The sequence below is a fragment of the Naumovozyma castellii genome, chromosome 1 (assembly GCF_000237345.1).
Source record: "Naumovozyma castellii chromosome 1, complete genome".
Lineage (NCBI taxonomy): Eukaryota > Fungi > Ascomycota > Saccharomycetes > Saccharomycetales > Saccharomycetaceae > Naumovozyma > Naumovozyma castellii.
Window position 1 is genome coordinate 1,308,835 of NC_016491.1, and position 23,322 is coordinate 1,332,156.

At 36.5% G+C, this 23,322-nt stretch overlaps 12 protein-coding genes across 12 annotated transcripts; 9 read left to right on the forward strand and 3 right to left on the reverse strand.

The window, feature by feature from the left end:
- Positions 1-100: 100 nt before the first annotated feature.
- ELF1 (Elf1p) lies at positions 101-535 on the reverse strand (the record flags this gene model as incomplete). The annotated part of the gene is made up of 1 exon (XM_003673554.1): positions 101-535. One exon carries the CDS (start codon positions 533-535, stop codon positions 101-103), a length of 435 nt encoding a protein of 144 aa, XP_003673602.1.
- Positions 536-1,380: 845 nt separating this feature from the next.
- On the forward strand, positions 1,381-2,538 carry CIC1 (Cic1p; the record flags this gene model as incomplete). The annotated part of the gene is made up of 1 exon (XM_003673555.1): positions 1,381-2,538. The coding sequence occupies one exon, from the start codon at positions 1,381-1,383 to the stop codon at positions 2,536-2,538; it is 1,158 nt and encodes a 385-aa protein (XP_003673603.1).
- A 395-nt stretch (positions 2,539-2,933) lies between these two features.
- Positions 2,934-3,746, forward strand: NCAS0A06640 (transcription activator GCR1-like domain-containing protein; the record flags this gene model as incomplete). The annotated part of the gene is made up of 1 exon (XM_003673556.1): positions 2,934-3,746. One exon carries the CDS (start codon positions 2,934-2,936, stop codon positions 3,744-3,746), a length of 813 nt encoding a protein of 270 aa, XP_003673604.1.
- A 3,817-nt stretch (positions 3,747-7,563) lies between these two features.
- On the forward strand, positions 7,564-8,544 carry GRE3 (trifunctional aldehyde reductase/xylose reductase/glucose 1-dehydrogenase (NADP(+)); the record flags this gene model as incomplete). The annotated part of the gene is made up of 1 exon (XM_003673557.1): positions 7,564-8,544. The coding sequence occupies one exon, from the start codon at positions 7,564-7,566 to the stop codon at positions 8,542-8,544; it is 981 nt and encodes a 326-aa protein (XP_003673605.1).
- A 276-nt stretch (positions 8,545-8,820) lies between these two features.
- Positions 8,821-11,106, forward strand: RRM3 (DNA helicase; the record flags this gene model as incomplete). Its single annotated transcript, XM_003673558.1, has 1 exon — positions 8,821-11,106. The coding sequence occupies one exon, from the start codon at positions 8,821-8,823 to the stop codon at positions 11,104-11,106; it is 2,286 nt and encodes a 761-aa protein (XP_003673606.1).
- A 324-nt stretch (positions 11,107-11,430) lies between these two features.
- Positions 11,431-12,870, forward strand: SLT2 (mitogen-activated serine/threonine-protein kinase SLT2; the record flags this gene model as incomplete). The annotated part of the gene is made up of 1 exon (XM_003673559.1): positions 11,431-12,870. The coding sequence occupies one exon, from the start codon at positions 11,431-11,433 to the stop codon at positions 12,868-12,870; it is 1,440 nt and encodes a 479-aa protein (XP_003673607.1).
- Positions 12,871-13,096: 226 nt separating this feature from the next.
- Positions 13,097-13,984, forward strand: YHI9 (Yhi9p; the record flags this gene model as incomplete). Its single annotated transcript, XM_003673560.1, has 1 exon — positions 13,097-13,984. The coding sequence occupies one exon, from the start codon at positions 13,097-13,099 to the stop codon at positions 13,982-13,984; it is 888 nt and encodes a 295-aa protein (XP_003673608.1).
- Positions 13,985-14,204: 220 nt separating this feature from the next.
- Positions 14,205-14,807, forward strand: CPR2 (peptidylprolyl isomerase CPR2; the record flags this gene model as incomplete). The annotated part of the gene is made up of 1 exon (XM_003673561.1): positions 14,205-14,807. One exon carries the CDS (start codon positions 14,205-14,207, stop codon positions 14,805-14,807), a length of 603 nt encoding a protein of 200 aa, XP_003673609.1.
- Positions 14,808-15,418: 611 nt separating this feature from the next.
- On the forward strand, positions 15,419-17,728 carry NCAS0A06710 (Zn(II)2Cys6 transcription factor domain-containing protein; the record flags this gene model as incomplete). Its single annotated transcript, XM_003673562.1, has 1 exon — positions 15,419-17,728. One exon carries the CDS (start codon positions 15,419-15,421, stop codon positions 17,726-17,728), a length of 2,310 nt encoding a protein of 769 aa, XP_003673610.1.
- Positions 17,729-18,018: 290 nt separating this feature from the next.
- RPN1 (proteasome regulatory particle base subunit RPN1) lies at positions 18,019-21,036 on the forward strand (the record flags this gene model as incomplete). Its single annotated transcript, XM_003673563.1, has 1 exon — positions 18,019-21,036. The coding sequence occupies one exon, from the start codon at positions 18,019-18,021 to the stop codon at positions 21,034-21,036; it is 3,018 nt and encodes a 1,005-aa protein (XP_003673611.1).
- A 230-nt stretch (positions 21,037-21,266) lies between these two features.
- On the reverse strand, positions 21,267-21,905 carry VMA16 (H(+)-transporting V0 sector ATPase subunit c''; the record flags this gene model as incomplete). The annotated part of the gene is made up of 1 exon (XM_003673564.1): positions 21,267-21,905. The coding sequence occupies one exon, from the start codon at positions 21,903-21,905 to the stop codon at positions 21,267-21,269; it is 639 nt and encodes a 212-aa protein (XP_003673612.1).
- A 272-nt stretch (positions 21,906-22,177) lies between these two features.
- Positions 22,178-23,254, reverse strand: THR1 (homoserine kinase; the record flags this gene model as incomplete). Its single annotated transcript, XM_003673565.1, has 1 exon — positions 22,178-23,254. The coding sequence occupies one exon, from the start codon at positions 23,252-23,254 to the stop codon at positions 22,178-22,180; it is 1,077 nt and encodes a 358-aa protein (XP_003673613.1).
- Between the last annotated feature and the right edge of the window lie 68 nt (positions 23,255-23,322).

A 23,322-nucleotide genomic window follows, 5' to 3' on the forward strand; every position in this document is an offset into this window, starting at 1 on the left:
ATTCCGAAATTATTATATCATGAAGACTTTATCACTATTAGTGTTACTATTACATCGTAAAAAATGTACATATGTTATGTTACGTTAGTTGTTTTCTTATCTATTCGTCGTCACTATCTACCAAAGTATTCCTTCCATGTTTTACCGTTCCTATCCTTTCTTCGTCAGAATCTATTTCTTCTTCATCGGAATCTACATCACCTGCAGCTACCTTGGCAGCCGCAGTGTCAGAATCACTTTCATAGTCACTACTCGAACCTTCATCGTCATCTGAATCACTCCCTCTCCCTTCATTAACTTCTTCAACGGCATCAAACCAATCACTGTACACATCTACGGGCTGAGACAATGCATTTATTCTTGTTTGAAAGGATTGACCACAAATCTTACATTGTAATGCTCCTATACTATTCTTCTTATCTAAAGTACATGACACAGATTTATCATGATTACAAAACAGACAGTTGAATTTCGTGTCTAATTTCTGTACCACTTTTTTCACTGGTCCTCTTGATGATTTCTTTCTCTTACCCATTTGGCAATCTTCCTTTTATGGCTAGGTAAATGGATGATCCTTTTTCACTAGCATTATATGGCAAATAAACCTACAAAACCAGTAGCTTTCTTAGAAGATCCATTACGGGTTAAATATTTTCAATCGATTGAATTTTCCAAAGCTATGCCGAGCACGTGACCGAAAGAACAATTAGCTACTAATTGCAGTTATTATTCGCACATTACATCTAGAAAACTTTCAGTTCCATAGTTTATAGTTCCAAATCCTTTTCAAGTTGATTTTTGCCCCTTTATTATGTTGTGTAAGGTTTTCCTGTTCATGGCTTGTGTGCTCTGAGGGTTCCTGTGAATCATACTCTTTTGAACTGATTTCTGCAATCATACTTGCGTTGCTTACATCCTGAACTCCTTCATTTTTTTCTTTCGAGAATTCGGTTGTGGTGTCTATAAGGACTGATTCTGCAGATTGCGGTATTGGAATTATTTTAACTTCAGGACATTGAATACCTCGCATCTCTGCCTTTTTGTAAAGGTCACTTTCATCTTTGAAGCAGTAACTTCCTGTAAGGTTTCTCATAATCTTTTAAATTCTGGGTACCAACTTTGTAACATTAGCAAAGTGCTAAACACTGTCAACCATGAGGTCATTATTATCATTGTTGGGCTTACTTAATCTTTCTTTAGTGTCACAAAATTTGTCGCCCTACACGATCTGGAAAATTTTTCTAAGAAACCGCATCTACAGAAGAAATTACTAGTAGCTCATCTCATCTCATCTCATCTCAATAACTCAATGTATCTTAATACTTAGTCTATAACATTTCATTATTTGTAAAGAATTAATAAAATCAACATCTGTGAACTATGGCTAAGACAACTCCAAGAAAGAAAACCGGTATGACCACCCGTTCAGGTTCAAATTCCAAAAAGAATACTCCTGTGAATACTCCAACCAAGCAGAAGAAGGGCAAGAAGTCCACTGCTAATGACGATTCTGTTTTGTCCCAAGATAGAATTGAAAAGGCCGTGACTGCGTTGACCAAATATTTGAACAAGAAGGATGACAAGAAGGAAGACCAATTGATTGATGATGATGAATTGACCAACAGTTTGAATTTGATTATCGTTAATAATGAACCATATTCTGGTAATTCTAAGAGCTTCAAATCTAAGTTGATAAATGTTAAACATTCTCTTTATAAGCCATGGAAAGAGGCTGGTGTCACTTCTATTAAGGATTTTAAGACTCTTTTGATCTTGAAGGATTCTGATGTCAAGAAGGTCTCTGAAGATGATCTACATGATAAATTGAACGGCGCTGGTATCACCATTGATGAAATTGTATGTGGTAAAGATTTGAAGACAAAGTATAAGGCATTCGAAAGTAGAAGAGCTTTCATTTCTGAATTTTCATTGATATTGGCTGATGATAACATTGTCACCACGCTACCAAAGTTACTAGGTGGTAAAGCTTATGAAAAGGTGGAAACTACTCCAATTCCAATAAGGTGTTATTCTAACAAACAATTTTCTTTAAAAACTTTGACTGCTAGTGTCAAGAGAGTGTATCTAAACCAACTACCGGTCAAGATCCCAAGAGGTACCACTCTAAATGTTCATTTAGGTAATTTAGATTGGTTCAAATCTAAAGAACTGGTGGAAAACATTAAAGACATTTCAGAAAATTTTATTAAGAATTACAAGGTTAGAACCATCCTTTTAAAGAGTAATCAATCACCAGTGTTACCTTTATACAATAATGAAGCTGTTGTAGACGAGTTAGCTGAAAAGGCAGCCACAGAAAAGGCAACCCAAGAAAAGGAATCTAACGTTGTTAATGTTGATGGTGTTGATCTCCAAATATCAAACTTCGATAAGACTTTGATGGAACTTGCTAATCCAGAAGATTATAGTTCAGTGCTTGGTAAGAGAGTTCAAACAGCTAAGAGACAAAGAGCTGCCGCTGATGACGAAAAGAAGCAACCAAGTGAAGTCAAAAAGGTCAAAAAGGCTAAGAAATAAATTTCTCTTGTGGATAATCAATTTAGAACCAATCATACTGTATACTACTTAATTCTATAAATTTATCCGTCTATTTTGTCATAAAGAAAAAATTTGGTGAGATTTATTATCTTTGAAAAATGGTCACCGGAGTTAGTTAGTCATATCAAGGTCAAAGAGTGAACCATCTTCTCCAACTTCTTTTTTTCAAGACTACCTTCAAGAAAATCGACGTTCATTTTATATTCTGAACACTTCTTCCTTAACTGTGGCTTTCATTGTTTTTCGGAAACCTATAATAAACTAGTGTGTCAAGAAAATGACACAAAATTTTTAAAATACAGAAGTCTCCATAACGACTTACCGGCTTAAGCAGTAGCAATAAAAAACTGGGTACTTAGAATACATTATCTGCCATGAGTGATAAAGATTTTCTAAATCAAGTTAATATGAATGAGATTATTAATCAATTCAAGGAAAGAATTGACATATTAAAGGAATCATGGGATCATTTTACATGCGAGAATAAACAAGCAATAGAGCAAGGAAATCTGGATGCATTTGAAAATATGGTTTCAACAATTCAAAGCCAAAATGCCAATATTCTAATTGACCTAAATCTCATGAAGAAATACTTCAATATTGATGATGGCTATGTTAACAATTTATTTGGGCAAGCTGAATTAAATCAGGAAGAAATTAATGATATAAGTATTGATATTGAAACTCCACCAGAACAACTAGATAGTCTTCAAAGTTGGGAAAGTGAAGACTCTACTGACATTGATCAAGATATTGTCCAAACCAGACCCACTAAAAATTTCCATGGAGTGCGACACACTGAAAACAACAGAAGAAGCAAAAAATATGCATTCCAAAAAAATATTGCTTGTGATCAGCGGGATAAAATAGTTATTGATTTGGTCGAATATCCTTCCACAATTAAAGATTTGGTTGTGGATTTCGAAACTGTTGTGTTTCCACAGCTAAAATATCTACAAAGAAGTATGGGGAAAAAAGCCTTAAGAAACATTGCAAAGCTTAGAACTGTGCAAAGAAGGAAGTCTTTGGTTCGTGCCATTCACGATATTTCAACTTTGTACAATCTATCACTTGAGGAAGTCATCAACATTTTTGAAACCATAAGAGAGAATGGAGGGAAATCAGTTGCATGGATGTACAACAACAAAGCACATGTTCTCCAAACAGTACAAGATCTGTTAAAATGAGCTGAGATTTTTTTAATTTATCGATTATTAAATAATATTAATAATATTAGTATACCAGTACTTATATCTATATAATGGCTTAATGCTAGGATGTGAAAAGTTTTTTAAAGGTCGTTCTAAACTCTAGTACTTTCAGCATTCCTGTTCTTGGCTGCATTTATGATTTGTTTCCAATCGCAATGGAAAACAGCATATCCTTGACAAATACTCATCATGATTAAGGCACAAGTAATACCATACCATAACCCAGAAATGCCCATTTTAAAATTAAAAGTCAGCATATATGCCATTGGGATCCCAACACAATAAAATGCGAAGAGATTAATATAGCCACCTATCTTTTGTCTACCTTGGCCTCTCAAACAGCCGGCTGTCGATGCGTTGAATGCATCAAAAAGTTGCATACATGCCAGTATGGGTAAAGTTGAAATCACCAAATTTACTACGTCGGATTCATTAGAGAACATTTTAGCAATTCGATCTTTACATTCAAAAATTATAACCATGTTCATTGAAGAACAAACAAATGATAATAATAACGCCATTGTACATGTCTTAATACAACTTCGATACAACGAGGCACCAATAAAATTAGCCACACGGGTGCTTGTCGATACAGAGATGGAGAATGGAACTTGGTATGCTAGAGATGCCACAGTTGCAACAATTGATTGAGCTGCTAATGGCGCAGTACCTAGGTGGGATGCAAAAATTGTCAAAATTTCAAATCCAAGAAACTCAGCTTCGACCATAATAATCCCTGGTAAAGCCAAATTAAACATTTTTCTCCAATTTTTGAATACTTGAGTCTTCTTAATAATACCATTCCAACATTTCATAGGCCTTGCCTCGTGTTGTGTTGTGACTGCATATACCATTAAACCTAGAGCCATTAACCAATAATTAATAGCAACAGATAAAGGAGCACCCAAATAACCAATACCAATTGTTTTGTCCCACACCAAGATATAATTCATTAATGCGTTCAAAGGAGCACAAATGAATAATACTATTGTAGAGGCATGGAATATACCTTGACATTGTAAAAATCTTTTACCACATTCGAAAATTATAAAACCTGGGACACCAAAGGCAGTTATCCTTAAATAATTTGCTGCTAACTTACAAAGTTCTTTCTCTGGGATCATCCATGATAATATTGTCTCTGACCAACTCCACCAAATATACATTACTGGCAGGAATGCTAGGATGGTTATAACTGCACATCGTTGAATTAAGACACCAACAAGGCGATAATTCTTGGCTCCATACGCTTGTGAACATAATGTATCTAAGCAAGTACACAGTCCTTGAATTGCCGCCAGTCCTGTAATATTGGCGGTCATGGATCCTAACGTGACACCACCCAGTTCTTTAGTTCCTAAGTGTGATACTGAGAAGATCGATGCCAATGATAAAGAATTTTGCAATATGAATGTGAATATTAATGGTAGAGCATTCACGGCTATAACTTTACATTCTCTTTTATAAGTAGTATTAATGTTTTTCCCAGACTCAATTGCATTTTCCCAGGTTGTTATAATATCATTGGATTCCAATATTAATTCTTGTTGTGTAGCTTCACTAGGGTGTGCTAATTGAGCATCATCTTTTTGATTCAACAGCTTATTATCTATCAATAAATCTCTTTCCTCCTCTATCAAAGAAATGGGCAAAGAGTCTCTTCTTGCTAATGATAGTCTTCTTATAGGTATGGTAGAATAAAGATTATCAGTGGTAGTATCATTAGTAGCTCCATAATGAGATTGCAAGTTTGGATCTCCCTCTAGTTGTAAAGTAGTTGCATTATTGGCGTCCAATAGAGATTCGTATTCATTTTGTTGTATTTGTCGTTGTTCTTCCATTTCATCGGAATAATCAGATTCTTCATCATTATTATCGACAGTATTTGTTGGAATATAATCGGTAGGAATGAAGAGACCACCCTTTCCGACACTTGAGGAATATATGACTGATGATTTCCTTTCAGATGTAGTATGACGAAATTGTTTAGTCATGCCAATATTTTTTTTTCGGAGATGAGTTCTATTCAAATTAATAGGCAACGTGTACCGTGTACCGTTTGCAGCTTGTCGTTTGAGCGAGTATTTTTTTAATAGCAAAGAAGTGTAATTCTTAGCCGTAAATTATGAATTGATAGTGGGTTGTAATATAGAAGGGATTAATGTGTACCTGAATATACAATTGCTTGAATTTATCGAGAAAACATGTACAAGGAATTTTACGACTAAAAGAGAACATGGCTGTTACAATGGAAGTTTTCAATTTTTCATTTTTCCTTGCATTAAATTTTTCAATATTTTTGGTTGGGTAAGAGGAAACATGAAACATAAAAGATGAAAAACAGAAACAAGTGGACAAATCTGGCATGGGGCAATTATTAAGTACGATATAGATTACATTAAATACGTTAGAATAAGAACTAACCAAAAAACTAGAACTAGCTTTTTTGAATAATTGATTAGACATCCTTCAGTGATACCTCAGAAACATATTGGCCTTCCTTGAACCAACCAATTTTAACAGCTTTGGAATAGAATAATTTACATTAATTACAAAGCGTACGTGGTCCATAGGGTCCTCTCTGCCACTGACCAATTTTGGAAGAAGAGCACCGTTTACAACGTTTTGTCGTTCCCACAACTACTTTCTTTGAAGCATGAGTGTTTGAAGGTATTTCAGTTTTGATAAAAGTCGGTGAGCCTTTATCCAAGGACTCAAATTCTTTTCCACAGGAAAGATTGCACCTGATTATAGTCAGCACAAACCTGGTTGTTCTTCCTCTGAAAATATGTCCCACTAATTTCAACACTTCTTTACCTTCTCTAAGAACAGTCTGAATCAAAGCCTGCAACAACATAGAGGGAGTCATAGCTGGTTGGGGATTGTTATACAAGTGGACCTTTTCCAGTTGTATGGAGAACTGCGAATAAATCAAGTTCTAAGGTCGAATACTTTTGTTGTGTCTGATTGCAATAGCATAAAGAAATGTTATCAATGGCTTTAATTAAGGGCAGATGCGATTACAATAACCACTAATCTGGTCCCTCTGTTCCAATCGAACCAGCAAAGAAACTTCCAAAAGAAATGTTCGGATAGGAGCTGAGAGACCAATCATGCTAATATAATTATAACACTTTCAGGTCTGTAAATGAAGGACATTTTGTTTTGATGTAACACCATCTTCCTTTTCAATTTCTTTGACGTCCTCATGTTTAAGTTCGAGATTTTTTGCGAATAGATAAGGATGTCGGGCTTATAATTTGATCAACTCGATGAAAATTTCCATTGAAAATCTGGAACACGTTGGTAAAACGCACTTATAATAGTTGGAACATGCCCTCTTGGTTGTTTGCGTAATAAGGACCCTTTTGCTCTATTTTTACATTTCTACTCCACTCCGTGAGGACAATGGTGCCATGCCATGCCATAGCAGCACCTTGTGACGTGGTTAACCCCTAACGCCGGAGCGGAGCCGGTTTCGGGTTTGCATTCGGGTTCGGTGAGCAACTCGGCCGAACAGAGAAGAGTACGTAATTGACTTGCTGGTCATTTTAGGTTTATTACGTTCCTGTCGTTTTCCTCGTGTTTACGTACGCACGCAGGGAGGGGTGACAGAGACTAAGCACTCCACTGTGCTCTCTGGGCAACACATACCCCAGACAAAAGGGAAGCCTCGGTGTATATAAGGGAGCCATAGATCTTCCTTTACTGGCGTATCTATTGTGTTTTTCCGTCCTTGAACAATTCTTTATTCTTGAGAGAGCAACAACAGAACAACTAACGAGAAGACGCAATGCCTAAACTATTAACTTTGAACAACGGTATGAAGATGCCACAAGTCGGTCTAGGTTGCTGGAAGATTCCTAACGACATCTGTGCCGACCAAGTCTACGAGGCCATCAAGGCCGGATACCGTCTATTTGACGGCGCTACCGATTACGCCAATGAAGTGGAAGTCGGGAAGGGTTTGAAGAGAGCCATGGATGACGGAATTGTCAAGAGACAGGACTTGTTTGTTGTTTCTAAATTATGGAACAATTTCCACCATCCTGATCATGTTAAATTGAACTTGAAGAGAAATTTGAAAGATTTAGGCTTGGATTATTTGGACTTGTATTACATTCATTTCCCAATTGCCTTCAAGTTTGTCCCAATGGAAGAAAGATACCCACCTCAAATGTACACTGGTAAGGCTGATGAAGCTAAGGGAATATTAACTGAAGAAAATGTTCCATTATTGGACACTTATCGTGCATTGGAAGAATGCCAAAGAGAAGGTTTGATTAAGAGTATTGGTATTTCCAATTTCAATGGGGGACTTGTTGCTGATATCTTACGTGGTTGTTCCATTAAGCCTGTGGCTTTACAAATTGAACATCATCCATATTTGACTCAAGAGAAACTTTTGGAATATTGTAAGATTCATGATGTCCAAGTTGTCGGTTATTCCTCATTTGGTCCTCAATCATTTGCCGATTGTGGTATGGACCTTGCCAAGAATACTCCTCCATTGTTTGACCATCCCGTCATTAAGAAGATCGCTGAAAAGCATAATGTGTCCACTGCTGAAGTCTTACTAAGATGGGCTACTCAAAGAGGTGTTGCTATCATTCCAAAATCTTCTCACAAGAAGAGATTATTGAGCAATTTGAACATTGATGATAATGTGACTTTAACTGAAGAAGATTTGAAGAGCATCAGCGGTCTCAATCAAAACTTGAGATTTAATGACCCATGGGACTGGAATAACTCAAAATTCCCAATCTTCCATTAAACGTACAAACAATTTCTTTCTTTATTTTTTCACGTATAACTGAATTATAAGTATATATTATCGAATATAAAAATATGCGAAGGAATTATGTTTTTGCCTTCCCTAACGTTCATAAAGGTATCTTTTCCTGTTACGCCAAAACGCGTAATTTGAAATGTAAACAAAAAAAAAGTGAAAAATTATAACTGAGACTAACGTTACAATAGATAGAACATCAAGAAAGCCTCCATTTCTCAAAGGAACCTCAGCATTTCTCTACCTACCACTACTACAAATATGCTCAGAAGTGGAAAGAGTAACAAACCCAGGAATTCCAGCAACAGCATAACAATGAATTCTTCTACAAGGCTATCATCATCACAAGCCACTAATGATGGTCATAGAACAACAAAAAAACAACAAACTTTATCGTCGTTTTTCTTTACAGCAAAATCATCAAATTCTATTTCCACATCTACTACATCAAAACATTTGCATTCGCATTCGCATTCTCAATCCCAGAATAAGACAACTACTGGATTAGATGCAAATCATCCTATCGATATTGACAACAATAAATTCTGCCCTAATAGACCCATCTTGACTAAAAAACCATCTCTTTTATTATTCGAATCGCAAGGCTCATTTGATGAGGAATGTGATCCAGATGCAGAAATCAATAATTTATTAAATACCCCCAAGTTGAATAATTTTAAATCATTGAAACCAAAATTATCAACGGCTCCAATTCTTCAAAGATCTTCGAGTTCTATCTCGTACCACGTCACTGAAATCGACACTGATAACGACAATAATGAAGATGTTGCCTCTCTCCGAGAGTATACCAAAGTTAGCTCCGGCTCAAGACAACTATCATTCACTAGCAACAACAAATTTCAAGGATCACAATCCTCCATACTGACGCAGTCCACACAAAGGCCCACAGTAAAGAGATCCTTGTCACCTACAAGGACGCCTTCATTCCAAGGCTTGAAATTAGCATCTGCCACATCAAAGAGAATAAAGCCAATCACCAGGAAAAATTCCTCATTAGCCTCATCTTCATCTTCCTCTTTCAAAAATAATTCATCTTTATCTTCCATTAAATTGACAAAGGAACAAGAAACGGTTGTGGACTTAATCGTAAAGAGAAGACTTAATGTATTCTACACTGGGTCTGCAGGTACAGGTAAATCCGTCATCCTGAAAACAATTATAAGGCAATTGAGAATGTTGTATGGTAAGGAAGAAGTGGCCATCACTGCATCCACAGGTCTCGCTGCAACCACCATCGGTGGCTCTACTTTACATAAATGGGCTGGTGTTGGTTTAGCCACTCAGCATGCAGATATGCTAGTGAACAGAATTAAGAATAAGAAAGACGTCTATAACGTCTGGAGAAATACAAGAGTCTTGATTATCGATGAAATTTCTATGGTGGACGGTTTATTTCTAAATAAGTTGGAGTATATTGCTAGAGTCATTAGAAGGAGTGATAAACCTTTTGGTGGCATTCAATTGGTCTTCACTGGTGATTTTTTCCAACTTCCTCCCGTTGCTAAGAGAGACGCCAAAGAAGTTACCATGTTTTGTTTTGAAAGTTCAATGTGGAAAAGATGTATTCAAAAGACTTTATTATTGAATAAAGTTTTTAGGCAACAAGATGGAGATTTGGTAAGTATATTGAATTCAATTAGATTTGGTGAAGTCAATGATGAAATGATTCGTACCATTAGAAAGTTAAGTAGAGAAGTTAAGTATGATGATGGTATTGATCCCACGGAACTGTATGCTACGAGGAGAGAGGTGGAACAATCTAACATTCGCCAACTGCGTAATTTGCCAGGTAAAAAATATTTGTTTAATAGTATTGATATAGGTGCCCCAGAACACTTAAAACTATTAGATTCTTCATTGATGGTTGAGAAACAAATCATACTGAAAGAAGATGCTCAAATTATGATGTTGAGGAATAAACCAGAAGTGGACCTAGTAAATGGTTCCTTGGGGAAAGTCCTTTTTTTCACGACAGAAAAATTATTACTTAAAATGAAAGAATTATATGGATCCATTGATGACGAATTAGTAGCTGATATGAGGTTAATTAGCCAAGTCATCGGTAATAGGAGGGCAATTGAAGATAAAACATTTAGGCAGGATTTACAATGTAGGCCTTCTAATAGATTAGAAATCTTGGAAACAATGATTAATTATGCAATCGAAGAAGATGAAAAGGTTCACGTATATCCCTTTGTTAGATGGACTATTGGCAAAAATAAGTATTACCATGACATCGTCTTACAGGAGAGATTCCCGGTAGATATCCCGGGTGACAAAGTTGGTCTTGAGAGGTCGCAGCTGCCGATAATGTTATGTTGGGCTTTATCCATCCATAAGTCGCAGGGGCAAACAATACAGAGATTAAAAGTAGATTTGAGGAATATTTTCGAAGCTGGACAAGTTTATGTCGCCTTGTCTAGAGCTGTGTCGCAAGACCAACTACAAGTCTTGAACTTCAACCCCAGTCGTATTCGTGCTGACGACAAAGTGAAAGAATTTTATAAGCATTTAGAGACTGTATAATCTATGTAAGTAACTAATCTCATCTAGTCAATATCGTGGCGTATTATTTTACTTCCTGCCATACCCTGTTGCCAAAAATAGCAGCAAAATATACGCGCATTTTCTGTCTTCATAAAATTTCAGAAAATATTCGAAGATGTGATCTTGATCTAAGAGTAATTCTCGTCAAAGTTAAACAAAAGGTTTTCCCAGATATATAAGTCACCATTCCCTGTATTGTCTCATAAGCACTGCAATCTTTGCTTACTTCCCAAGGATAATAATTTATACCATCACCGCATAAACTCAGAAACATACTGCATTGACACCCCTTACCGAACAGACATGACAGAAAAGATGGAAAGACACAGCTTCAAGGTATTCAACCAGGACTTCACTGTTGATAAACGATTCCAACTTATTAAGGAGATCGGTCATGGTGCATACGGTATTGTTTGTTCCGCACGTTTTGCAGAAGCTGTAGAAGACACCACGGTGGCCATTAAGAAGGTGACTAATGTGTTCTCTAAATCTCTGCTATGTAAAAGATCTTTACGTGAATTGAAGCTGTTGAGACATTTCAGAGGCCATAAGAACATTACATGTCTTTACGATATGGATATTGTATTCTACCCTGATGGGACATTTAATGGTCTTTATTTATATGAAGAACTTATGGAATGTGACATGCATCAAATTATTAAATCTAGTCAACCATTGACAGATGCACATTATCAAAGTTTTATTTATCAAATCCTTTGTGGTTTGAAATATATCCATTCTGCAGATGTGTTACATCGTGATTTGAAACCAGGAAATTTGTTGGTTAATGCAGACTGTCAGTTGAAAATTTGTGATTTTGGTCTTGCTAGAGGGTATTCTGAAAATCCAGTGGAGAATAATCAATTTCTCACGGAATATGTGGCAACCAGATGGTACCGTGCTCCGGAAATCATGTTAAGTTACCAAGGATATACTAAGGCTATTGATATATGGTCTACTGGTTGTATTTTAGCAGAATTCTTAGGTGGTAAGCCAATATTTAAAGGTAAGGATTATGTGGATCAATTGACCCGAATATTACAAGTTCTTGGTACACCACCAGATGAAACTTTAAGAAGAATCGGTTCTAAAAATGTTCAAGACTATATCCATCAATTAGGATATATTCCTAAGGTTCCATTTGTAAACCTCTATCCAGATGCAAATCCACAAGCACTTGATTTACTAGAGAAAATGCTTGCATTTGATCCACAAAAGAGAATTACAACTGATGAAGCCTTAGAACACCCATATTTATCAATATGGCATGATCCATCAGATGAACCTGTATGTAGTGAGAAGTTTGAATTCAGTTTTGAAGCTGTTAACGATATGGATGAACTGAAAAAAATGGTTATTGAAGAAGTACGTGATTTCAGAAAATTTGTAAGACAACCTCTTCTTGAAGAACAGAAACAGAAACAACAACAACAACAGCAGCAGCAACAACAACAACAACAACAGCAGGAAATATCTCATAATAGTTCCATGGAAGGAACAATGGAAGAGAATGATTTTTCAAATCAAATGGGGTTCCAATCTCCTAATGTTGTTGGTATTGATTCTCAAGGCTTACCCAAGCATGATACAGATTTTCCACCAAGACCACAAGAAAATTTATTAGCGTCACCTGCAGCCTTGAAATCTAATTCTGATCCTTCGCAAATGGCTACCAATGATAATGATGACTTTTTCGATTTAGAGAAGGAATTGGAATTTGGACTAGATAGAAAATATTTATAATTACGATCAAACTATCTACTATTTACTGCATAAACTAATATTTTTATTCTTGCTTCCATGTTCTTCAATTGTGTTTAGAAATCATGTGACTCATCCAGAAAAACATGCCTAGAAGACAAATGAACTTAATACTGTGGTAAGATTTTTTAAGATCTCAAATTATATAAGAAGGGAAATTGTAATAATCCAAGTAAGACAACAAGCACAGATAAGCAATCGTCTAACAATGACACTTAACTTACCCTTCAAACAAATTGATGTCTTTACAGCCACCCCATTTAAGGGGAACCCAGTTGCCGTAGTTAATTGTATGGACGTCGAAGAATCAGATGTCACTACTGAACAACTGCAATCTGTTGCCAATTGGACAAATCTTTCGGAGACAACGTTCTTATTCAAACCTACGTTAAAGGAATGTGACTATAAGTTGAGAATTTTCACTCCTGCGAACGAGCTTCCATTCGCTGGTCACCCTACTGTTGGTTCATGTAGGGCATATTTGCAATTCAAAAATATAAAGAATGCTACAGCAATTAAGCAAGAATGTGGTGTTGGTATTGTCGATCTAAGCGTAGAAGGGGATAAGATTTCGTTTGTTGCTGCTAGGGCTGATGTGGAAGAGGTCTCTGATTCATTAGTGGAAAGTTACAAAACTGCAATTGGTGTTCCTTATGTTAACAGACCTAGTTTGATGCAAACAGGGCCCGCATGGTTTGTTTATTTGGTTGATGATGCTGATACCTGTCTTAACCTGAATTTAAATTTAGCAAACTTGAAACAGGTGTGTGATGCGGCTCAGCATAGTGGTGTTATCTTAGCTGGTCCAAGAAAGAGTGCTGAGGGGATTGAGTATGAGATGAGAGCTTTATTTACAGTCCCTGATACATCATTCGAAGATCCAGTTTGCGGTAGTGGTGCAGTTGCATTGTTGAGATACTTGCAGACAATTCACAACTACGACGAGACCGTCAATGTACATATTACACAAGGTAGAAGGGTGCATAGGAATGGACACATTAATGGATGCATTAAGGTGGATCCAAGCAATGGCGCTGTTTCGTACCACGTCGGTGGTTCTTCGGTTGCTGTCATCAATGGTGAGATCACATTATAAGCTGTGTAGCCCATAGGAACTTTGTAATTAAAACTATAATAATCTTAGTCTAAGTTGATCTTTATTATTCAATTGTAGTCACCAAAACATTACCCGGTGGTGCAACGGATCTCTAGTAAATAACAACGCTAAATAATGATATGTGGTCAGTTTAACTATTATAAATTAAGATCCTATTCAAAGAAGTAACTAAGGAACCCCAATTACATATCACCGAAAAATGAAGTTGTTGAGTTGTTTCACATTCCTTTTCATGGCTATTACTGCCGTTTACGCCGCCACCTCTTCAGATCCAACAGTCACCCATAAGGTGTATTTTGATATCACACATGGAGATGAAAACGTTGGTAGAATTGTGATGGGTCTCTATGGTGACGTTGTCCCTAAAACTGTTGAAAATTTCTACCAATTGACCATTTCTAAGGACCCAAAGATGGGTTACTTGAAGTCTATCTTCCACCGTGTCATTCCAAATTTCATGATTCAAGGGGGTGATTTCACTAACGGTTCTGGTATTGGTGGTAAGTCCATCTACGGCAAGAAGTTCAAGGATGAAAACTTTACTTTGAAGCATGACAAGCCTGGTAGATTATCCATGGCTAATGCCGGTAAGGATACCAATGGATCCCAATTCTTTATCACCACCGTGGTAACCCCATGGTTAGATGGTAAACATGTTGTCTTCGGTGAAGTCTTGGAAGGTATGGATGTAGTTCACTACATTGAAAACGTCCCAAGAGACAGAAGAGACATGCCATTGAAGAAGGTGCAAATTGCTGCATCTGGTGAGTTGAAAAATTTAAAGGCTCACAATGAATTGTAATAGCTTACATTCCTCAAGTACCAATGGCATTTTTCGAGAAGAATATTTTATAGCTAAATAAACATCTAAGATATAGTCTACAACACCTTTATTCTTCTCTTTATTCCATTGTTTTACTGTCTCAGTAAATAGTTGCTGTCCGTTACCCTGAAGTGCCCTATATAAAATTGCAAGTTGAAAAGACCAAATGAGGGAATTGGAAGGTTTTCTTCAGCTTATTGACTCTGAATCTTCGAACAGATAAAGACTGTTGAATCCGCATTCGTCTATACTGCCTAGACGTTCATTCTGCTGAGAAAAGTTTATTTCCAGTTCCACTGATTAGTCCACCAGGATCGTTATACCAAGTTTTCTGTTTTCTCGTTGTTTTTGGCCCTTACTCAAACTCGCACTCGCACTCGCACTCGGTCCGCTTAACCCATTGCTATCTCAAGAACAACATTTTAATTGTGACACCGCAGAGAATCAGGTATATCTGTTACTAAAATATTCAAATCACCTGTTCTTTACTCATTGTGCTCAATATTCTTAAATAAATTGAATTTTCCCACTTTGTTTTTCTCGATCCTATACAAACATTTTAACTTTGCAAAATATTAGAATAATATAAAATGGATCCTAACAACATTCCTACACGCAAACCCAAGAAGAATCCAGCTTGTATCCAATGCCGTAAAAGAAAAATTGGGTGTGATAGAGGTCACCCCAAATGTGGCAATTGTATCAAATTGAAGAGAGCACAGTGTATATATCCAGATGAATTCCACACTGCAAGTGAGTTATTGAGAGAAATGGAAAAGGCGTCGCCGTTACAAACTTTATCCCCAGCATCTCGTAATATTAATCCAAATAAACCAACTCTAGTGAATGGAAATCATGTTTATATCCAAACTCCAGGTAATACACCATCCAATACGGACCAAAATAAACTTCAAATGTTACTTGGCACAACGTCAATGGATGGTCCCGTGGTGACTACTGACAGTATTACATCATACTCGATGCCTCCCCCATCAACTGTTATTTCTGCTCCAAGAAAGGTCGTTAAATCTCATACGGGTAAGAATTCTATGTATACATCTTACATTCCACAAATGGCGAATATTGCGACTTTAGAAAATGTAATTCAATTTAATACACAAGTTCATTTGTTAAGAGGAAAGAGGAAACAATTGGAAGCATTTAAGAAATGTGAAACGTCCATGCACCCTGAATTGAAGGAAAAAATAAAATATGACTCCATTATTACTAAGTTTACGCAACAGGAAGCATTAGATATGGAAATGAATTATTTGAAAGAGAAATTGATAGATATGCAAAAGATCCAAAAGAATCTTTTCTTGTACAATCCTAAACTGAAAATTAAGGTGAAGGCGAAAGAACAAAAGGATGATGATGCGCATGAGGATCAAGAAAAGGTTATTGAAAGTATAGAGGATGACTTATTCAATAAACAAGAAGTCAACTTATTTTTATTTTCTATTCAACCTGTACAAAGTCAACAATTGTTTTTAAGGGACAAAATTGATTCAATCTTTTCCATCAACTTTCTGGCTAAGAGGGATGAATATTTAACTGACTTTTACAATGATTTGGAATCAATGATAATAAATAAGTTTCAAAATAATTTGAATGAGTTGAAACAATCCTTGAATCAGAAGCGTATCTCCCCCAACATTGTTCCTCTATCATCAACACAGAGTAATAACCCAAACTTCTCCATTTGGTGGGAAGAAACTCTAAACACATTAGAAGATCCTAATTTAAAGAACATCCTTGAATTGAATGATGATAGGAAAAAACTATATGAAGCTATACTTATAGGTACTGGTAATGACGACACAGCTTGGGATATAACGACATTAGCCGAGCTGTCCGTTTTACTCCTGATCCTAATCCAAATAACGAAATTAGATGGTAAACAACTACCGACAAGTCTCGAGGGTATGATCCCTAAGTTGGAGAATAACGTTGCTGCCATCATATTGAAATTAAGAAATTCAATTAATCCTAAATTTTCAATTATGAGATTTGTTAGACAGTGGAAATATTATTACAGATTACAGTCCGCTCTTCTTCAAAATGGCAATGAAATTGAAGATCGTGATGAGGATCTCTATTTGGTCTCATTAATGGGCGAAGAAGATAATACATCATTATTGGTCAAAAAAGTAATATCAGATAATGTCGAAAGACATTTAATTAGGGGCGAAATGCCCATGATACCACCAATCTTACAGCAGGATTTGCATTTAATAACCCTTATTGAGGAACTGAAAAACGGTATATCCTTAACTGCTTTAACAACTCTTCTGGAAAAATTCAATAAGAATGACCCTATAGAACTAAATGGACTCCTATTTACCCAATATTTTCTGTTAATACACATTGAGACCTTAGGTTACATGCAGCATTTTGAAACTTGCGTTTCAGATTTATTGGATTCCATCCAATTATGTCTTGATGTTGTATTACCGAAGTTGAGTCAATTTCCCTCCTCTGTTGATATTTATTCGCTTATACTACTCAATAACCTGCCGTTTATTATATTGGGGTTGTTTCAAAGATATAAATTAATAAGGCGTCCGCATACTCAAATTTGGGTGAGCCTGTTTAATAAGCTTTTGGCTAGTATACCTACACATCTGAAGGGTTTGCGATCAAGAGTGAATACCATGATTCAATATGTGGAGACTGTGGCCAATAATCCAAGCGAGTACAATGGGGATCAAGGTTTTAATAATGGATTCATGAAAATGGAGAATGATTTGAAATTAAATGAGTTCCATGATAGAATTATGAAGATCAGGATCCCTCAACTCGTGAATGGGAATAATGAAATGTATAATCCGGATGCTGCTTTCACTTTTGGAATAACGGAATCCAATCTTGGACAGATATATAACGCATTTTTTACATAGACATTTGTAAATACTTAACAACGTACTTTAGTCATTTTTAGTTTTACAGTAGCTAACAATGTCCACTAGTCATCCAGTAATTTCATATCGTTTATTCCTTCATTACACGAACGTTAATTACGGTAACGTACATAACGATTATTTTGGGTGTTTTCTTTGCACTTCGCTCGGTGGCAAAATATTAAAAAGGGAAATCTAAGATTGCAATTTATTTGGCAATTGCAAACTTGACAATGGGTTATAAAGACATCTAAACCAGCTCATAATATCTGTAAAATAAACTGATAACAATGGCTGATAATGCAGAACACAAACCAGAGGAAACTCATGAAGTTACCGATGCAACGATAAATAATGAAGCTTCCAAAAAAAAGGAAACTAAACAGGAAGAAGAATTATCCGAAGAAGATCAGAAGTTAAAGGATGATCTTGAATTACTTGTTCAACGTTTAAAGGAGGATGATTCCAATTTATTCCTACCATCATTGAACCAACTGAAAGAATTTATAAAGAATTCCACCAGTTCAATGACCGCTGTTCCAAAACCATTGAAATTCTTACGTACCTCCTACCCCGACTTATGTGCAGTTTATGACAAATGGACTGATAAGGAGATGAGATCATCGTTAGCCGATGTTTTATCAGTCTTAGCAATGACTTATTCCGATAATGGCGAGTATGATTCCCTAAGATTTAGATTACTTTCCGATTCTTCTCATATTGAAAGTTGGGGCCATGAATACGTACGTCATTTGGCTTTGGAAATCGGTGAAGTGTTTAACATTAAAGCAGAGACAGAAGATATGGAAGGTTCCGCCACTTACGAATTAGACAACGCATCGGCTGAGAAATCCCCATCAACACCTCAAAACGCTACTTCAGTTCATTTGAAATTTGAATGTACCAAAGATGAACTCCTAAATCTGGCATTGGATATCGTCCCATATTTCTTGAAACATAACGGTGAAGAAGATGCCGTGGATTTACTATCTGAAATTGAATCGATTGAGAAATTACCACAATTTATAGACGAGAACACATATCAAAGAGTTTGCCAATATATGGTTACATGTGTCCCCTTATTACCACCACCAGAAGATATTCATTTCCTAAAGACCGCATTTGCAATTTATTTGTCAGAGTCTGAATTGACCGAAGCACTATCGTTAGCTATCAGATTGGGTGATGATGAGTTAATTAGATCTGTCTTTGATGCTACCTCGGACCCTGTTCTTCATAAACAATTGGCATATATATTATCTTCTCAAAAGATAGCATTCGAATATGAAGGTATGCAAGATATCATAGGCAATACTAAGTTATCCGAACATTTCTTATATCTTGCTAAAGAACTAAATTTAACTGTCCCAAAGGTCCCTGAAGATATCTATAAAAGCCATTTAGATAATTCGAAATCTGTTTTCTCAAGTGCTGGTTTAGACTCTGCTCAACAAAATCTGGCATCTTCTTTTGTTAATGGATTTTTAAATTTAGGTTATTGTAATGACAAAGTGATTGTAGATAATGATAGCTGGGTGTATAAAACTAAAGATGATGGTATGACGTCAGCAGTGGCAAGTATTGGATCCATTTTCCAATGGAACCTGGATGGGTTACAACAGCTAGATAAATATCTATATGTGGAAGAAAATGAAATTAAGGCCGGTGCATTACTAGGTATTGGTATTTCTGCATGTGGTGTACATGACAGTGAAGTTGAACCCGCACTGTTATTATTACAAGAGTATGTTACTAATGGGAACTCTAAAATCAGTTCAGCAGCAATTTTAGGTCTTGGTATTGCATTTGCTGGAAGTAAGAATGAAGAAGTATTAGGTCTCCTCTTACCCATCGCAGCAGATACGACAACTTCTATCGAAACAGCAACTATGGCTTGTCTGGCATTGGCTCATATATTTGTTGGTACATGTAATGGAGACGTTACTACTGCCATTGTCGATAACTTTCTAGAAAGAAGTGATATTGAATTAAAGACAGAGTGGGTCAGATTCTTGGCATTATCACTTGGTTTGTTATACTTAGGTCAAGGTGAACAAGTTGATGATGTTTTAGAAACTATTACTGCTATTGAAGAGCATCCAATGACCGCAGCCATTGAGGTTCTTGTTATCTCCTGTGCCTACACCGGCACTGGTGATGTCTTATTAATCCAAGATCTCTTGCATCGTTTAACACCAAAAGCTACCAAGAAGGGAGAGGAAGATGAAGAAGAAGAAAACGAAGAAGGTCTTACAAATAGTATAAGTGATTTCTTAGGCGAAAAGGTCTCTGAAGAAAAGGAAGAAGGTGAATTGTCTAACCAAGAAAGCGAAGATGAGATGGAAGTAGATGCTGGAGATCATGAAGATCAAAAGAATACCGAAGTAAAACCAACGGATACTGAAGAAAAATCCGAGGCTTCGGAGAGTAAAGCAACGGATGAGAAGAAGGAGGATGATAAGGATAAGGAAAAGAAGGATACTGACGCTACTGATGGTGAAGAGGAAAAAGATGCTGGTATGATTGATGAATTATCATATGCTGTTCTAGGGATTGCATTGGTTACATTAGGTGAAGACATCGGTAAGGAAATGTCTTTACGTCATTTCGGTCACTTGATGCATTACGGTAATGAACATATTCGTCGTATGGTCCCGTTGGCAATGGGTCTTGTTTCTGTTTCAGATCCTCAAATGAAAGTATTTGATACATTAACACGTTTTTCTCATGATCCAGATTTAGATGTTTCCATGAATTCTATATTTGCTATGGGTCTATGTGGTGCAGGTACTAACAATGCAAGATTGGCACAACTTTTGAGACAATTGGCCAGTTATTACTCACGTGAACAAGATGCTCTATTTATAACAAGGTTAGCTCAAGGTTTGTTACATTTAGGTAAGGGTACGATGACATTGGATGTCTTTAATGATGCACACGTTTTAAACAAAGTTACTCTTGCTTCACTACTAACTATATTAGTGGGTCTGGTATCACCAAACTTTATGTTAAAGCATCATCAATTATTCTACATGCTGAACAGCGGTGTAAGACCGAAGTTCATCCTAACATTAAATGAAGAAGGTGAACCAATCAAGGTTAATGTCAGAGTGGGTCAAGCTGTGGAGACTGTCGGTCAAGCTGGGAAACCAAAGACAATAACAGGTTGGATAACTCAATCTACACCTGTTCTTTTAAATCACGGTGAAAGAGCTGAATTGGAAAATGATGAATATATCAGTCTTGCAAAGAATATTGAGGGTGTCGTTATTCTTAAAAAGAACCCAGATTATCATGAAGAGGAGTAAAAATGCAGATAAAGACCTATTAATACCTACATATTATTTACAAAACAGATAATCAAGTCATTATATATATTAAATTAAAAAAAATTGAATTAAAGCATACTTTAAAATGCTAAATCTGTTTTTGAATTTATAAGTTTTAACTAACTTAGATAATATATCCGTTGGATTCATGTAATATCGATAATACACATATATGATGACTTTATCTGACTGTGATGTATGTTAAAAGATTAAGCAAAATCAACAGCCTTACCAGCCATTAATAAACCAACAATCAGTCCTAATAGCCCTAGAATCGAACCGAAAATTTCAATGACTAAAATCTTCACGAACAGTGCAGAATCAGCGGCATCTGAAACTGCAGCAGTGGCCCCAGTAATACCAACGGCAACACCACAGATTAAGTTTGAGGCTCCCACGGTGATACCTGCCCAAAATAAGGAATAACCAGTGTATAGGTTGGATTTGGAATATAAAGTTGCAGCAGAGGCAACCGTTAATTTAGAAGAGAACACAATGGAGATGATAAGACCATAAATGGCAACCACTTCACAGAAAATAATAGAGATCAAATTCTTAGTAGTAATTCTTGGGGCACGTACACCTGCACCGATAATAGAAGACCCAGTAATAAAGATACCCCATGCGGCACCGACAACACTCAACCCTATACATAGAGCAATCCCTAAATTAGCCCACATATAAGGAGATGTTCTCTCTAGGAATTTACCGAAGTTGATGTCTGTACCATGACCTGTGAATAACTTATAAAGGCCATAAATAACTATTATAGTTAAAATGAAGTAGTAGAACAATCCTGAGTAAGAGAACTTGTACCCATAAGATGACTTCTTTTCTTGGGTGTTCATGTTTCAACTATTACGCCGCGGAGTTAATTGACCTGGATATCTTTACCTAAAAGGACTTTGTTGTTGCAACCTTTCTTGGCCTCATTGAATTAACTCAAACGTTTTTTGCAGCAGTTTATTTCATTTCGCATTTCGGAATTTTTGTTAGTTACCCGAACTATTTGAAAATCATAATAATAACGACAAATTACGTAATCTGATTTAAATCATGTTTTATTATTAAAGTATTAGATTATGTTAGATATTTCTCTGTATAAAGATTTTTAACAAAGTTATGGGTAGTTCTCCACTGTAGATCCTTCGTATGCAGGTTCTAGTAACTTCCAGGAACACTCGACCTTGTTTTTCTGGAATCTGTTTATAATTTCTTGAGCAATGTCCTCGAAGTTCTCAGTAGCCAAAGCTAGGATAGTTGGACCAGCACCAGAAAGACAGATACCTAAGAGACCAGGATGAGTGGTTGGGGTAACACTGGATAATATTTCGGTTAAACCTGGGATTAGTGTCTTTCTGTATGGTTGATGAACACGATCTTGCATAGCTGGATAGATCAAATCGGCATCAGGAGGATCCATTGTTAACGCAGCAGTTAGGACAGCCAATCTCTGTAAATTGAAGACAAGGTCTTGAGTAGTGTATGCTTTTGGAAGAACACCTCTTGAATCGGCCGTAGATAACTCAAACTGGGGAATGATGGCAATACATTTAATGGCTGGGTTCCAATTGTACTTAACATGTCTACCGATGTCGGTTGGTGGTAGTGGTGGTACCAAACCGGTGTTTTCACCACCTGATGGTTCAGGTAGTACTTCAGCCAATGGGATTTCACGTCTTTCGACTTCTTGTGGAGTTAAATCTCTCAAGAAGGACCCACAGAATCCACCCATCATAGCTGCAGTAATATTGTCTGGATGACGTTCAATCATGAGACAGAAATCTAACATACGTTGCTTGGAAAATCCTAGTTTACCAACTTCATTTGCAAGCATAACACCTGCCACGACTGCGGCACCTGAAGACCCTAGCCCACGACCTAGTGGAATAGGATTATGGATATGGATCTTTGTACCGGATGGGAAACTTCTGATATTGTTACAACGAAGAACATATAAGGCAGTTCTTGTAATTAAGTTAGCGTCAGATTGTAATGGCACAGTGGCATACCCCTCACTATCTTCACTGTAGGACAATTTACAGTTGTTTGGGTCGTCATTGGTCTTATGTGCTTGTGCATTGTCAATGGTAACATCTAGCTCCAGGAATAAGGATAATCCTACACCTAGAACATCGTAACCTGGACCAATATTGGCGGATGATGCTGGAACTTTGATTTTAAATGAACGGGCCATCGTATGTTACTTCCTTGTGGTACGGTTTCCAATTATTGATCCTCAGTCCAAACAATAATTGTAACATT